The 14,692-nt window shown below is 42.1% G+C and overlaps 1 protein-coding gene across 1 annotated transcript; it reads left to right on the top strand.

Annotated features, from left to right (window-relative positions):
* Nucleotides 1–280: 280 nt before the first annotated feature.
* On the top strand, nt 281–12,988 carry acte1 (actin, epsilon 1). Its single transcript, XM_036543509.1, has 9 exons — nt 281–366; nt 1,582–1,732; nt 3,150–3,278; nt 6,593–6,703; nt 7,092–7,176; nt 7,721–7,882; nt 9,903–10,094; nt 11,264–11,445; nt 12,669–12,988. The coding sequence occupies exons 2-9, from the start codon at nt 1,604–1,606 to the stop codon at nt 12,810–12,812; spliced, it is 1,134 nt and encodes a 377-aa protein (XP_036399402.1). The 5' UTR covers nt 281–366; nt 1,582–1,603; the 3' UTR covers nt 12,813–12,988.
* Nucleotides 12,989–14,692: the final 1,704 nt, after the last annotated feature.

Raw genomic sequence — 14,692 nt, 5'->3', positions numbered from 1 at the left:
CGGGACACCCAAATGCCTTTCTCTGTGAATGCACCATCAACCAGCCTTCCCTCAATAGGCCACGCAACCGTCGTGCAATAAATTACTGTCTAATATTAAACCCATACAAAGAGCGAGCAACCCATTTAGCTGGACGGATTCCAGCTCCGCTGACCAATCACGTTCTCTTGGACGGAGGGACACCTGCCTTTAGACTTTGCGTCCGCTCGTTGGAGTGATGATGTCTCCTAAAAAGGGCTGATGGTTTGGAGGCATTCAGCGGACAGGGTCCTGTAGATTCCTGTATAAATATGGAGCACAGGTGAAAGCTGGCTTACTCTCTCAAGGGAGCAACAGACGCACCCATCTCCTCTCTAGATTTCCAGGGTGAGTTTTGCTTAATTTCTACTGTATCTGTATGTGCTGTTACAGCAATGTCTGCATTTGGTGCTTCAGTGTAATTGTATCATTCTGCCACATTTTTAACTTGCCTCTCCAGAACTATTCACAATATCTATACAGTCAGATAGAGTATTAGAGTATATTGTTTGACTGATTTTTATTCTTTTGCAGTGTATATTTTGAGGGTCATATTTTATACTAGATTGGATACCCTTATTTCATTCAGACATATTTAAATGCATGCCAGTTCACAAACAGACAAATGGCAATGTTGCATCTTGCATCTCTTTGGAAAGAACATGCATTAAATGTCCTATAAATGAAGTTCTGTCATTACAGAAAATGTAAGTGGCATGACTAAAGGTTGATATCTCAATTTAAAATGGAAAATGCTAAAGGATGGCGGCTCCTGAGTGGCTCAGTCAGAATAGAAGTGCCTTTAAACTCTAAGACTTCACAAGGTCAAGGCTGGGCTATGTCATTCTCCGACAATGACTGGAAGCCGGTAGCAGAGGAATGCAGCAGGCTTTGCTCCTCTGGGGGTAGGGTGGGTTATGTCAGTCAAGGTCCCCTTGTCCCATCACTCATTAGCGCCCTCTAGAGATTTGTCTGCAGGTCATGAAGGTGACATCAGTGGATCTGCATTAATTCTCTGTCCTGTATTTTCTTTGCTGTGGCGCACTGTGTCAACTGGAGTGTGAAAGACAGCCGCTGGCTGCGTGCAAGTGTATTGCATTCAGATTTTTGCATTCGTCACGATTCAAGCTCCTGTGTAAATGTAGGGAATGTTGTGGTGTGGCAAGGCTGATGTACTATTAGTAATTCTAAAGTTCAGTTGGAAAAAGGGATTGTGTAAGCTATGAGAAAAGACAATACATTTAACAACTGTTTGTGATTTGATTAAATCCAATTGTGACAATACAAGGACTGAATTGTGATTGAAACAGTCCCTCAATGTTTTGCCAGGGTTATTGTTGTTTTGTCTCAGCTGGAAAAAAGGGTCTTGCTATGGAGAGGTGGCTATAGAGGTTATTGTCCCACATGTGAACACAACACACCGGCTGACTAAGTGGATTTTTGGTTCCTATTTGGAAGCCAGCCACATGCATGTATGTCCGGTTTTTCTGGTGTCTTAATGAGATTCAACCATCCTCTGCTGTGTGTGTGTGTGTGTGTGTGTGTGTGTGTGTGTGTGCGCAGGACTCCAGCTGTCTTAGCGAAGATGTGTGACGAGGAGGAGACCACTGCCCTGGTGTGTGACAATGGCTCAGGCCTTGTCAAGGCTGGCTTTGCTGGGGATGACGCCCCCAGAGCTGTCTTCCCCTCTATAGTGGGCCGCCCTCGTCATCAGGTGAGCCCCCACCTCCCCCCACCCCCTATCCCAGCCATCCACCATGACCATCAGTTGCCCTGCTAAACTAAAGTATCTAAAGTCTTCTACATTCATAAACATGATAAATACGGTGAGCTTTGGATTATGTTGTGGATTGATGTCCATTTTAGTGTGATTGCGTCCTTTGGTGGTTCCTTACCTTGGTGCCTACCCACGGCACAAGTACCTTTTTTTGCTCATTGTGGTGTGTCTTTCACTTCACATAACTATTTAACATACTTTTATACTGTTCATTTCAGTTCAAAGTCCAAAGAGAACATCAGATGCTCAGATTTGTCTGTTCATTCTTTTGCTTACTCCTCAGTAGTGGCCACATTTTCAAATTTTCAAAAGCTCCACCTTTGTAGTCCATTTTTTTCCATGAAAAAAAATCACATAATGCCTTGGCAAGGGCCTAATAGGGTATAATATCATTAGCAGGTCTTCATGGTACAATAGTGCATGTGTTTGAACTCATAATCTGTTTAGTCCATGGGATTTACGCTAAGCCTGCAAGAGAGAATTGTTTGGTATTTATAGCCAGGGAAGCATGAACTAGTTTGAAGTGCCTACTGAAGGCCGTTTGCTATAGAGATAAGCATAGTACTATGAATGTTAATGTTACATGGAGGGAGACAAGTAGAAATCCTATCAGAGGTGCCCAGTCCCGCTTGTGGAGGTGTACTTTCCAGCAGAACATTGATTTCCTGGGGCACAGAACCCCCTGAGTGGATTAATGACTGGTTTAAATTAAACCTTCAGAACAAAGTCCTATTTCCCAATGGTGCAATTTTATGAGCAGGAGTCACGCAGCTGAGCACAGGCCAAAAGCAAACTTTTTCACAAGAAAGTCCAAATAAATATTGGATGAAGGTAAATATTCATTCTATATTCAAGTCAAAATCAATATTCATTCAACGTTTATGGCATGATATTTATATATTTATCCTGTGTAAATATTTGTATAGTTAAATATTCTTGCACACAAAGCATAAATATTCAGTGCGGTAGGCAACAGTTTAAGAATGTTAGAACATGGAGAACAGCAAGACATGAAACACAATCCTTGCCCAAATTTCAAAGAATGAAAACAGTACATTAAAATAGGAGACAACACATTAGACTAAAACTAAGAGGCCTGATGGGGAAAGTGTGTTTTCCTTTTCTTGGCTTTTTGACTTTTTTCCCCACTACTTTTGTTTTCATTCCCTAGCGTTTTAATGTTGTAAGTCATGAATTTTAAATATAAATGTTGATCACTGTGAAATGGGGATGGCCTGTAGTACTTGAAGTTGACAGTTCAGTGTCCAATTTCCTTTACCAAACTTCTACCATGATTGAAAAATAAAGGAGCCGGTCCCTTATGTGTAGCCTTTTTTTTGTTCTCCTCCATCAGGGTGTGATGGTCGGTATGGGTCAGAAGGACTCCTATGTAGGAGACGAGGCCCAGAGCAAAAGGGGTATCCTCACTCTGAAGTACCCCATCGAGCATGGCATCATCACCAACTGGGACGACATGGAGAAGGTACACATTACCAAACATCACATTACCAAACATTACCAAACATGATGAATACAGATCCACCCACGTCAAAGCAAATGCTTTAGACTTCATGACTAATGAGTATACCATGCTGATAAGTAAAGTGTTGCTTGAGAATCGTGAATCATCATAGTGGCTTTATATCTCTCATTAGAAATACTGCAAAACATACTCAATTTAGGTAATCTTAGTTGATAAACAGATAATGTGTTTGTTTTCTTGCATTAGTACTCAGGGTTGGGAGGGTTACTTTTAATATGTATTCCACTACAGACTACAGCATGCTTGCCCTAAAATGTAATTTGTAACGTATTCTGTTAGATCACTCAAGGTAAGTAACATAATCTAAATACTTTGGATTACTTTCTGAACACTGTGTTTTTAATTTTTTAAAGTATGTAAGTAAAAGTGTGAGTGTGGCATATAGGCCTACTGGTGGGTGATTCTCACAAACTATGTCCAAGTGATGTCAAAATCTAAATAGCAAAACTTGAGTGATTTTCTTTACTGCAATACATAAAATACACTCTATATTTTTTAATTATGATAACATTTCACATGAAAAAAAAAACATTTAAAGTATTTTATGAAAGTTTTATATGGATGTGCACCAGTATAATTCAACCGACTAAGGCTCTGAACGGTTATTTTTAGAATATGAATGTTCACTTAGCATTGTTGTGGCTAACATTTTGGCACCCCCATGTTAAGTCTATGGGCATTTCATCGCAGTTTCTTCAGGACTGTAACTGTTAATTCAAAAACTGTACATTACACGAAAACACGAGTTAGAAAAGGAACGAGCCACTCTAAATACATTTTGAGTGAGAAAGGAGTAGCTTAACAATATGCATAGTGTAAAATTGTTCGAGTAATCGCAGTTTTGAACATGTGAAATTTCACTTGTTTTGTCACTGTATCTACTTGTTAGCTAGTTAGCTTTAATACTATATGTAGAGGCGCCGGGGCAATGATTAGAGCATCCTGCCGACTACGCCAAAATGTAGAGGCGCCGGGGCAATGATTAGAGCTTTGTGTCGACTACGCCACCTACTGGAGGTCTGATCTCTATGTAGGAAATAAGCCTGGTGGGAACTAACCACCGGTTACCAAATACAACCAGCTTCCTGTATAATCCACACCAAGGCACACAGGTTCGTGCAAGGATGAAGCAGAGACGGGGTTCTATTAAAATTGTATACACGCTTTATTTTGATTGGTCTGATGGTTACACTTTCATTAGTGGGGCTAAACACCCAGTTAGACACAGAGGAATATCGTACCGATAGCGGATACCGAAGACACAAAATAAACTAGAATGAACAGGAGCGGAGCTTACCAGAGGGAGACCTTGTCTGGAAGGAGGGTCAGAAGGACCACACGTGGCTACACACACACACACACTGCACTGCACACCCCGGTGACACTACACTGCAAATGATAGTGGAGCAAAGACACAAATACCCACCACCAGGTGTCAAGCCTCCCTACTGGATGTCCCCAGTCCTGCCAGGAAAGAAAAGAAAGACAATAATAAGACAACATCAGAAAAGGGCCCCACCAGTTAGGTCTGAGCCCACAGGGCTAACCAAATAGCAGTTATGGCCACAGGTAATAACACCAGTACAAATCACAACACAACACTTCCCCAACGGGCACAACAAGGTGCCTTAACCAATCCTGGAATGTGTGAAAAGTCAAGGTGAAACACACGGGCCCAGGAGGGCAGACTAGTCACAGGTGGGGCCTAGCATCAGACGCAAGACACCCAAACCGAAAATAGACAACAACAACAACCAAGACAGCTAACAAAGAAGGTTATGTTTACAATACAATATCACAGTAGATCATTCCTCATGCTACCCACCAGGAAACCCCATACCCGATATCCATACGCACACACACACGCACGAGCATGCACCCCACGCCAACACGGAGCACGTCTACACACACCCAGCGCCCTCAACGCTAACTCACACAATCACCTGCACGCACACACGCACCAACACACACGATCACACGTTACCACTCAGATGCTCCGGCCACCCTCGTACGGTGCCGCCGCGATAGAGCATTCGCTAAATAAGAGTCATAAAACTAAAAGGGTTATTGATGACAAAACAGCAGCCGGTGACCAAAATGCAGCCTTGATCTTGTGTACTTCCGGTAAGCGACCCACCACGGCCGAAGACGAAGAGAGGTGAACTCCCGTTGCTAAGTGCTGACACCGCAACACAGCAAAGCAGCCGGTAACTTAAACAAGGACGCGCACCCACCGATTGAGTGGTACCCCAAATACGGCACACTGCGACGCACGATAAGGGCAATATTTCAAGTGTTTGGCCCTTCACGGTTGAGACGTGGGCACTCAACTACTGCTCAACAACGATAACGACTGGAGCATAAGACGCAAAATGCCAAATCGAACAGAATTCAAATCGCCTACCTGGCTGCAGCAGTGCCGGGCTTTTAAAGGGATCCCACGGCAAACAATTAGCATGACAAGTGTCGCATACCGTGACGTCAGTTGATGCGACGCCGCACTGCCGCTGTTGCTTCTGCTTAAAGGTACAGGCGCTCCGTTACATATACCTACTAGCCTACCAGCTATCTGAATAGCTAATCCAATGCAGCCAAACTATGTAAGATAGCTAGCGATCAATATTAGCTTAAATAATGAAAAAGAGAACTTACTTCAAGATGCTCCTTCAGGTTAGAGGTCGACTCTTTTGAAGAGGATAGCAGTTTGGTTGCTGGCAAACACAGCTTGCATTGTACTGTTATGTTGCAAAGTAAAATGATCCCGGTATTTCCATGACGCGTTGCACTGGTTGCTTTCTGTCTCACTCTGCATTCTACTATCTTGTGAGTCAGGCAGGCTGCGCGCTCTTTTCTTTTTAATTAAATTCTTCTTAATTTTAAATACGTAATGTGTATTAAATACATACGTTACATGTATTCTGTTACTCCCCAAACCTGTTAGTACTGCATTGGAAACACACTGTGAAGGTCAACGCAGGCAGTGTGACAAAGGCCGTTTTCTTCCTGTCACCACAGTGTGCACTTATACTCTCCAAAAACAGGATCACTTCATGCTAACTGCCTGTACTACATTACTTTCCGTTCATGTGAAAACTGGCAGATGGCTTCATCTGTGTCAAAATCTTCTCTGGAACAAGCCAGGGAGTCATACTGGAAATAGCCACCTAGATTTGTCATACTCAAAGGCAGGAGTTCTCTCTCAATGTGACACCACCTGTTCTTGTCCTTTATGATGGTCATCTCTGCCATCCCAGATCTGGCACCACACCTTCTACAATGAGCTGCGAGTGGCCCCAGAGGAGCACCCTGTTCTGCTGACTGAAGCCCCACTCAACCCCAAGGCCAACAGGGAAAAGATGACCCAGGTGCACACCTGCACCTCACCTTTAATTTCACAATTCAACAAAACTCCCACTACGAATCCCAAAATCACACAGAAGTATTATATTATATTATATTATATTATATTATATTATATTTTATTATCGAGGATGTTCCCTAGCTTTGGTGGGACATTTTAAAACTATATCTCACACATCCTCTACCACATTTATACAGCCAAAGATTTTTTATTGGGGAAAAATGAACAAAAATCTCAAGGGTACAATTTAAGTGTTCCACGTGTGATTGTAATCGTTTATAGTTCGGAGCAAAGGTCCCTAGGAGACACTCTGCTCTATGGCCTGTCCACCTCATTTTAACAGAACTCACTGGCATTTTTATGATTAGTCCATTTCTCTTCTGTTTCCTTAGATCATGTTTGAGACCTTCAACGTTCCGGCAATGTATGTGGCCATTCAGGCTGTTCTGTCTCTGTATGCCTCTGGCCGTACTACCGGTAGGTCCAGCCTGGACCGTGAGCATGCGCTAAAATGGGAGCTGGCAGGGACTCTCTCAGCCTGTCCTGACTAGCCTGTTAATCCTCACTCTGTTAATGAACTCAAATCTTAAACCCTTTAAATTTGAGTCGGATCTGTAAAGTGTCTTAGAAGAGGTGTTGGTTAAATGCTAGTTAAACAAAGGAAATAGTCCAACTATATGGCACTAAATGCCGAATATGAGCAATATCACGCTAAAAGAAAGGAACGAACAGTAAATGTATAATATTTCAAGGACATGACCATAATGATGACCCCTTAACTTTTTTCTCCAAAAAAGTTCCAAGGAATTGTGCCTCTAGTATGGTAAATTGTATCAGTACAATGATATCCATGCTATCATCTACTGTATGGAATACAGACCACAACCTGTGAGATTTGCAAAGCCTCAGAGTCACTGTAGTCTCTCTTTTGGCTGTGTGTTGTACCTACGCGATGGCCAATGAGCCTGTCTCATCATCAGGTGTGTGTGTGTGTGTGAATGTGTGTGTGTGGCCTGTGCAGGCATTGTCCTTGACGCTGGGGATGGTGTGACCCACAACGTGCCTGTATATGAGGGTTATGCCCTGCCCCACGCCATCATGAGGCTGGACCTGGCTGGCAGAGATCTCACTGACTACCTCATGAAGATCCTGACTGAGAGAGGCTACTCATTCGTCACTACTGGTAAGACCTGGGTCACATGACCATCAAAGTGTCAGTTAGAGTCCTCGGTGCAGAATGGTCATCTCAGTAGAACACAGTTAAACATCTTTATAGGTATATATAGTCAACCAAGAATCAAAGCTTTGTTTAACTCAATAATTACAGTCTTGAAATAAACAACTACATTTGCATTTGCTAAAGCAGGGCTCAGTTTGAGATAAAGCATTGGTTATCTTGAAAAACAAGAGCCAGATGGTCAGGCTCTTGTTTAATTAAAATGTTGGGTAAAAGTTTATTTTTTTCTCAGTGTTTCAGAAATTAATTTGTTTCCATGTTCTTACTAACAGTATAATAAATGCACCTGCATAATGAAATGTCAGTTCCCAACCTTTTTTCACAGTCTACAGTTGGAGGCTGATTCCCATAGGCTCTCTAAAGAAACAAATTACATAAAAAATAACTATAGCAGTCACTACAAAGAAAACTGAAGTAAAGAAATCATTCAAGGCGAGGACAAAATTGCATCAAAGATCCTGAAAGTTTACAAGTGTTTAAGTTCAGAACTGTAACATTTTCTTTAGTTTTGCTAATAGCAGTAGCAGAACTGACATGGACATCCTCCTCTGAACGCTTGTTCTGGAGTTGCAAGAAGAATGGAAAAGAAAGTATGTTTGACCAAAGGCTTTTAAAAGCAGCGCAGTCCATCACAACCTGTAAGGTCTAAAGATGTGCAAACCAAAAATAGTTTCAGGAGAGTTTTTAGCACCACAGCTGCCAAGGGGAGAGGGGTGAGCAGAGAAACAGAGGGGCTTATGGGTAGGCTCGGCAGCTGGGCCCGTGCCATGCCTCCTGTGACATCGGGAGGTGGCATTCCAGGCGACGCTGGCATGCATGCCTGCCTGTCACCGAGGACAGGGAAGGCACTTTATTTATTAACATTAGAGACAGAGCTCAGGAGCATGTCCTCTGCTGTACACATGCACGCACACACACATCCACACAGACAGACGCACATACAGACACACAAACACACACAGCAATGTCTATCACAGTGGTGCTTCTGTATGTGTGTATTTGAGGCCTGCTTGGTGAATTCTCACCTAGCCATAACATTTAGCTGTATACTAAGGAGTCAGACTAAGAAGAAAGTAGCTTTATCAATACAGCAGAAGTAAACCTGTACTACCATTTTCTCTCCAAACTCAAATGCCTCAAGTAACTGAACAAACCAAAAAAAAAAAAATTAAATTTGTTTCCAAAGGGCAAATTGGCACCCATCTTCTTTATTTTTTTACTGAGAAAAAACATGAGTCTCAACAATTCCCACCTATGACTGATTATAACAAAGATCTGAACAAGACTGTCATGATCTTTCTCAGCCTTTCAGCACTGTAACTTAAAGCACAGAGAGGTGCAGGCCCTTTGAAATTCTGTGGAAACATCATGGAAACAATCACCGTCTTGAGTCATTGTCATGAGCCCTGCCACAGTTTCTCAACAGTAAACTGTGACTTTATCAGAGCAAAGTATGCAAGTGGCACAACCTACTGGTGAAAAGACTTAATGCATGTGTCCAGGAAAAAAAATTAAACCGCTGTCTTGGGTGTTATGGGAGGCAAATGAGATGCTGTGTTTCTTCTCATTTAGTTAAACAGATGCCTGACAATGTGGCACATGTGCTCCCAATCCTAAATTTTGGCGCTAAAGCAATGGTACATGTTTGGAGCATTAAACAATCTAGTACCATAAAATGGTACAACAGTTTTCCTCTCAGAATTTTAACCCACAACTCCATAAGCACAATCCAGACATGCCCAAACCATAATTCAGATCTATAGCTATCTCAAAAGCGTTTATTTTACTGGAGTACTTAATGAAGTTACCAGAGTGTACTAAAAAAATCACCTGAATTTAACCAGTCCAGTCATGTAATTTTCAGAGAGCTGGAAGGCCCATTGGCAGTGGAATGGTTGGCTGCTGTTTTTTGTGACCTTAACCAATACCCTTATGAGGGCACTGACTCTGACCTTCTGTCCTGCAGCTGAGAGAGAAATCGTGCGTGACATCAAGGAGAAGCTGTGCTACGTGGCCCTGGACTTCGAGAATGAGATGGCCACCGCCGCCTCCTCCTCCTCCCTGGAGAAGAGCTACGAGCTGCCTGACGGCCAGGTCATCACCATTGGCAACGAGAGGTTCCGCTGCCCTGAGACCCTCTTCCAGCCCTCCTTCATCGGTCAGTCCAGGAATATTCCCCTAATCATATTCCATTTGAGCTTTTTCATGCATTTATGTCATTTAATTTTTTTATATTATTTTCAGAAAGCATTGTTGTTTTCTCACTGATACTTTTTGTTCTGTACACTAGTATACACACTGGTCTGTATTTGGTCTCTATACTATACCATAGACCATACTAGATTGTCTGGACAATTGTAGACTATTGTGTATAGCAAAGGTATAGCTCCTCCTTGATAAGCGTTCTGTTTTATTAATGACAATAATGATCATAATCATAAGCATCATACACTTAAGCTAAAACATTAATATTAAGCAACAATAAGCTAAAATAGTCATGGATGAAACACTCCTCAGAGTGAATGACATGACAGAATTAGTTGTCTCTCAGGGAATTATTAGTGCACTCAAGCAGTGCAGGGATTCCCAACACTACAGCTGCATAGACTGTGCAGTTATTTGCTCAATCAATGCTCAAAATTAATGACTTAAATTCCTGATCTTGTTCAGAGGTTTACCAGTTGGCAGTCTACAAAAAGCTCTTAAAGCTCTGCTGGGATATCATCCAATAGAGAAAGTGATCTTAAGGGCCCAGGCTTTGGAATCCCCATGTCAGTGTGCCAGGCTACCCAGCTGTGCCATAACACTGTGCAATACCACACCGTCAAGGATGAAAGCACAGCATGCAACCTGCATCATTCAGTCTGGGAGTAAATTATTTTCTGCCTCCCATCACAAAGCTCCCAGCATGGCTCTCTGAGCGTGGTCAAGTAACATAGCTCGGCTGTGGTTAGGCTATGGTCAGACCCGCACGCTCATGTTAACAGCAGTCACTGCCATGTGGGTTATGTGCAACGTACTAATAGCTAATAAAGTCCATATTTATTGTATTATAGAAGCACATATGCAGAAATCCTTATTCAGTACAAAGAAAAACTTAGTTTTATACCTTATGCATTCTGCCATCCATTGACAGAGCTGGTTATTAACTGAATCAACTGAAGCAAAGAGCCTTACTCAACTGTGCAACAACAATACTGAACACATACCCAACCCATCAGACCCTAATTCCCACCCACATCCGATCCACCATGTCTCACAGCATACAATGTACACAATGCATAAAAAGCACCAGTACCCACTAAACCTCATCTGTTCCCTCACAAGGTATGGAGTCTGCTGGAATCCACGAGACCACATACAACGGCATCATGAAATGCGATATCGACATTCGTAAGGACCTGTATGCCAACAACGTCCTCTCCGGTGGTACTACCATGTACCCCGGTATTGGTGACCGCATGCAGAAAGAGATCACAGCTCTGGCTCCCAGCACCATGAAGATCAAGGTGAACTCTCTTCACTTATATCGTTTCACAGTGTGTTCATGATGATCTGATCATGAACACACTGATGTCAGATAACTCAGTCCTGCTCCTGTCCTCTCTCCCTGCCATGGTCCTTGTGCCAGATTTCACAGTATTGGATGGAGACAACACTGTCAGTAATTTGAATATTGAACTTCACAGCATCTGCCTTTCACCCCATCTCCAACCTTTCTTTTCCCTGTTTATGATGTCCACTCAAGGGGCCAACAACCTCAGCCCTGGTGCGATCCCTTCCTTGGACTCCAAACCAAACAAAAGTACCACTATAACTATAACCACACACAACCTTCACACTTTGTATGGAAATTCACATCTACTGAATTAACAGTTTTTGCCAGTTTAATTCATCTCCATAAAAGTTACCATCATTTCTTCCAAAAACCCTGCTTCTCATGCCATATATATTATACCTGGGGCTTCAGAAACAAGTCTGAAAAGTATTCCAATTTTTCATCTAGCCCATTAATCTCTCTTTGAGACTAAAAATAACACGGTCGAGAGAAAAGCAGTGATAATATTGATTTGTGAATGCCTTCCCATCCTCCACTGAAAGAAAAATATTTTCCAAATTGGATGGATGACAAATATGAAGAAGATCTTTGACAGGCGATCAGATAGATCACTCCCTGTGGTGGGAGGCCAAGGCGATCTGTAATGAGGCTGAGGTTTGGTCCACTGACACACGATCATGTTGAGAGCGGATATAATTGTGTGGCCTGTATCTGTCCCCCTGCTGGGGATCAGTATCTCAGAACCCACTCACAGAGGATAGGAATGTGTGACACTCTCATAATGAACCTTTTTAATGTATGACTGTTTTAAACAGTAACAGAAAGACAATTTGAAATTTTGTAAATGATAAAAAGACAGATCTTGATTCACTACAGTGAAAGAGAGTTTGGTGTATATTTGGCATTTGATTGTTGTCTTGGACAATGAACTGTTTGATCTGTACTGCTTGACTGAAACATCTAATTATGAACTCTGCGCTAATCAATTAAAAATAAATGCAATGCATACAGAGCATTGCAGAAAACATAGTTGTGGAATGGCTATAAGGAGTATACCAATGTATAGTACATACTCCCTGGTGAAAATATATAGTGGCTGACGTGGATCCCAACTCTGCTATAATGTCACTACATATATTAGATTTCTCATGCCTGCCTTTGCTCTCCTTGTAGATGATCGCCCCGCCAGAGCGTAAGTACTCTGTGTGGATCGGCGGCTCCATCCTGGCCTCCCTCTCCACCTTCCAGCAGATGTGGATCAGCAAGGACGAGTACGAGGAGGCAGGGCCCTCCATCGTCCACAGGAAGTGCTTCTAAACCCTTCCCTTGCCACAAAGTCCCATCTCCAGCCAGAACCCATCCCCTCCATGGTTGGCCCCTTATAGTCTCCAATGAAGACTTTCAAATGGTCCACTATTTGCACCCCAGTTGTTCCCAACGACTCAGATCCAGCTGTACATGCCTCCCACAATAAAGTCTGCTGCTCAATTGTACTGTTATTTGTCGTCTACTCTGTACTAACAGCTTTCATTAGAGCAACATATGGAGGATTATGAATGATAAACATGATACAAATAACTAATGTAATGGCCAATCTACTAGTACCAATAGAAAGAGGCATAAACATAAACATCTGATGTTTATAAGGTATCAATATAAAATATACTTTAAAACAGAAGGGTAATAAAGATATGATTAGGCAGATTCATCTGGCAAAACTTTGCTCTTGAATCCCCCTGAAATATCCTTTTCAGTTTTTCTAGTACATGCTGTATACAGAACAGTTCACATAATTATTACAACATCATTGTTGTTCCCTATGGATGGTGTGAGCTTAGGTATTAAAACTGTCACAGACAGCTGAACACACATCAAATTCTAATTAAAACCTGGCGTAGAATACACAACAATTACATTGCACAATATTATCACATCAAATGCGTGGCATAGGGCAGTCATTGAGTTAAGTGAGTTGAACCTCATGAATCAGGCTGCAGGAGACACACTGGGAGGAAAATGAAGAACATGTCAGTGTTTGATGGTGTCTTCACCCTGCTTTGGTATCACTTCTAACAGCTTTCAAACTGAGCCCATTGGATAATTTAGATTAACATTTCAGTTTTATTTGACAGCTTCCCCCACAACAACAGCATTGTATATTGTTTATGGCTTTAAGATTCTGTTTATTTTTATCACCTCACCAGAAAACTTCTAATAATCACGAGATCCTCATCCTCTCTACGGCAATACACCTGATATTAAGGCACCACATTGTGCTGGCCTCTATATTACAGCTTTTCAGTCTTGAAAATTGGCCACTATGGATGTAAGAGGAACCTAATACTGGAAAGTTGTGTTTGCCGTCATCGTTAATGCCTCTTAATGATGTAGAAGAGTCTCTATCTGTATGAAGCTGAGGGTTTTTGTGCCTGCAGCCAGTCCCAAGAGAGTTTGGGAAAAATGCCCCATCAGCTTGCTTTTATTGTAACAAGTCCCTGTGCTCCAAGCTTAATATTTATTTGCCTAAGAGGAAATAAATTAAAGTGACAGCAATTGCTTCTGATATTTTGGCTTCTCTGAGCACATCTTAATAAAAGTCAGGCTGTGGCACAGGAGCACAGAGTTGCGCTGTTGAGGCCTTATATCAAACACAGAGATGTCCAATGCCAGTTTGACGGCTCTGCTTTCGGTCCAGTTTCTCTTTTATGGCACCAGTTAAAAAAGGGGTGGGAGATGGAACCACGAGGACCAAATGATGGAAAAGGCCATGTAATTCTCACATATCTTCCTCTTAAAGGGTCCTCCCCCACTACCACCAGTTCACATGGCTGGGTATTTGCTAAGCGATTTCAGGTGTAGTGTTCTGCTCAAGGGTCTGCCAGCAGTACTTCATCTGAGATTTGAACTCGCAGCCCTGCAGTTACAATGACATTCAAGGTAGCACTAAAAAGGAAGAAACATGTTGTCATTATTTAAACTGGCATGCCCCTAATGAATTTCTCTGATCATACATCATGGGTTCATAAACAAAGATGCCCTTCTATATTTCCTCTACCCCAATCTTAAAAGTTATGGGGCAAAAATGGACTACAGTAGTTTCCAAAGGCTTACAACCTCAGTATTATATCACTGTGCAGGTAAAATTTGCTTTTGTGCTATGATTACAATTATATAATGGATTTCATATTTCATAGCAT

Source organism: Megalops cyprinoides, chromosome 13, assembly GCF_013368585.1.
Source record: "Megalops cyprinoides isolate fMegCyp1 chromosome 13, fMegCyp1.pri, whole genome shotgun sequence".
In the NCBI taxonomy this organism is placed as follows: domain Eukaryota; kingdom Metazoa; phylum Chordata; class Actinopteri; order Elopiformes; family Megalopidae; genus Megalops; species Megalops cyprinoides.
The sequence above is the reverse complement of the archived record's forward strand: the minus strand, read 5'-3'. Positions and strand labels throughout refer to the sequence as shown.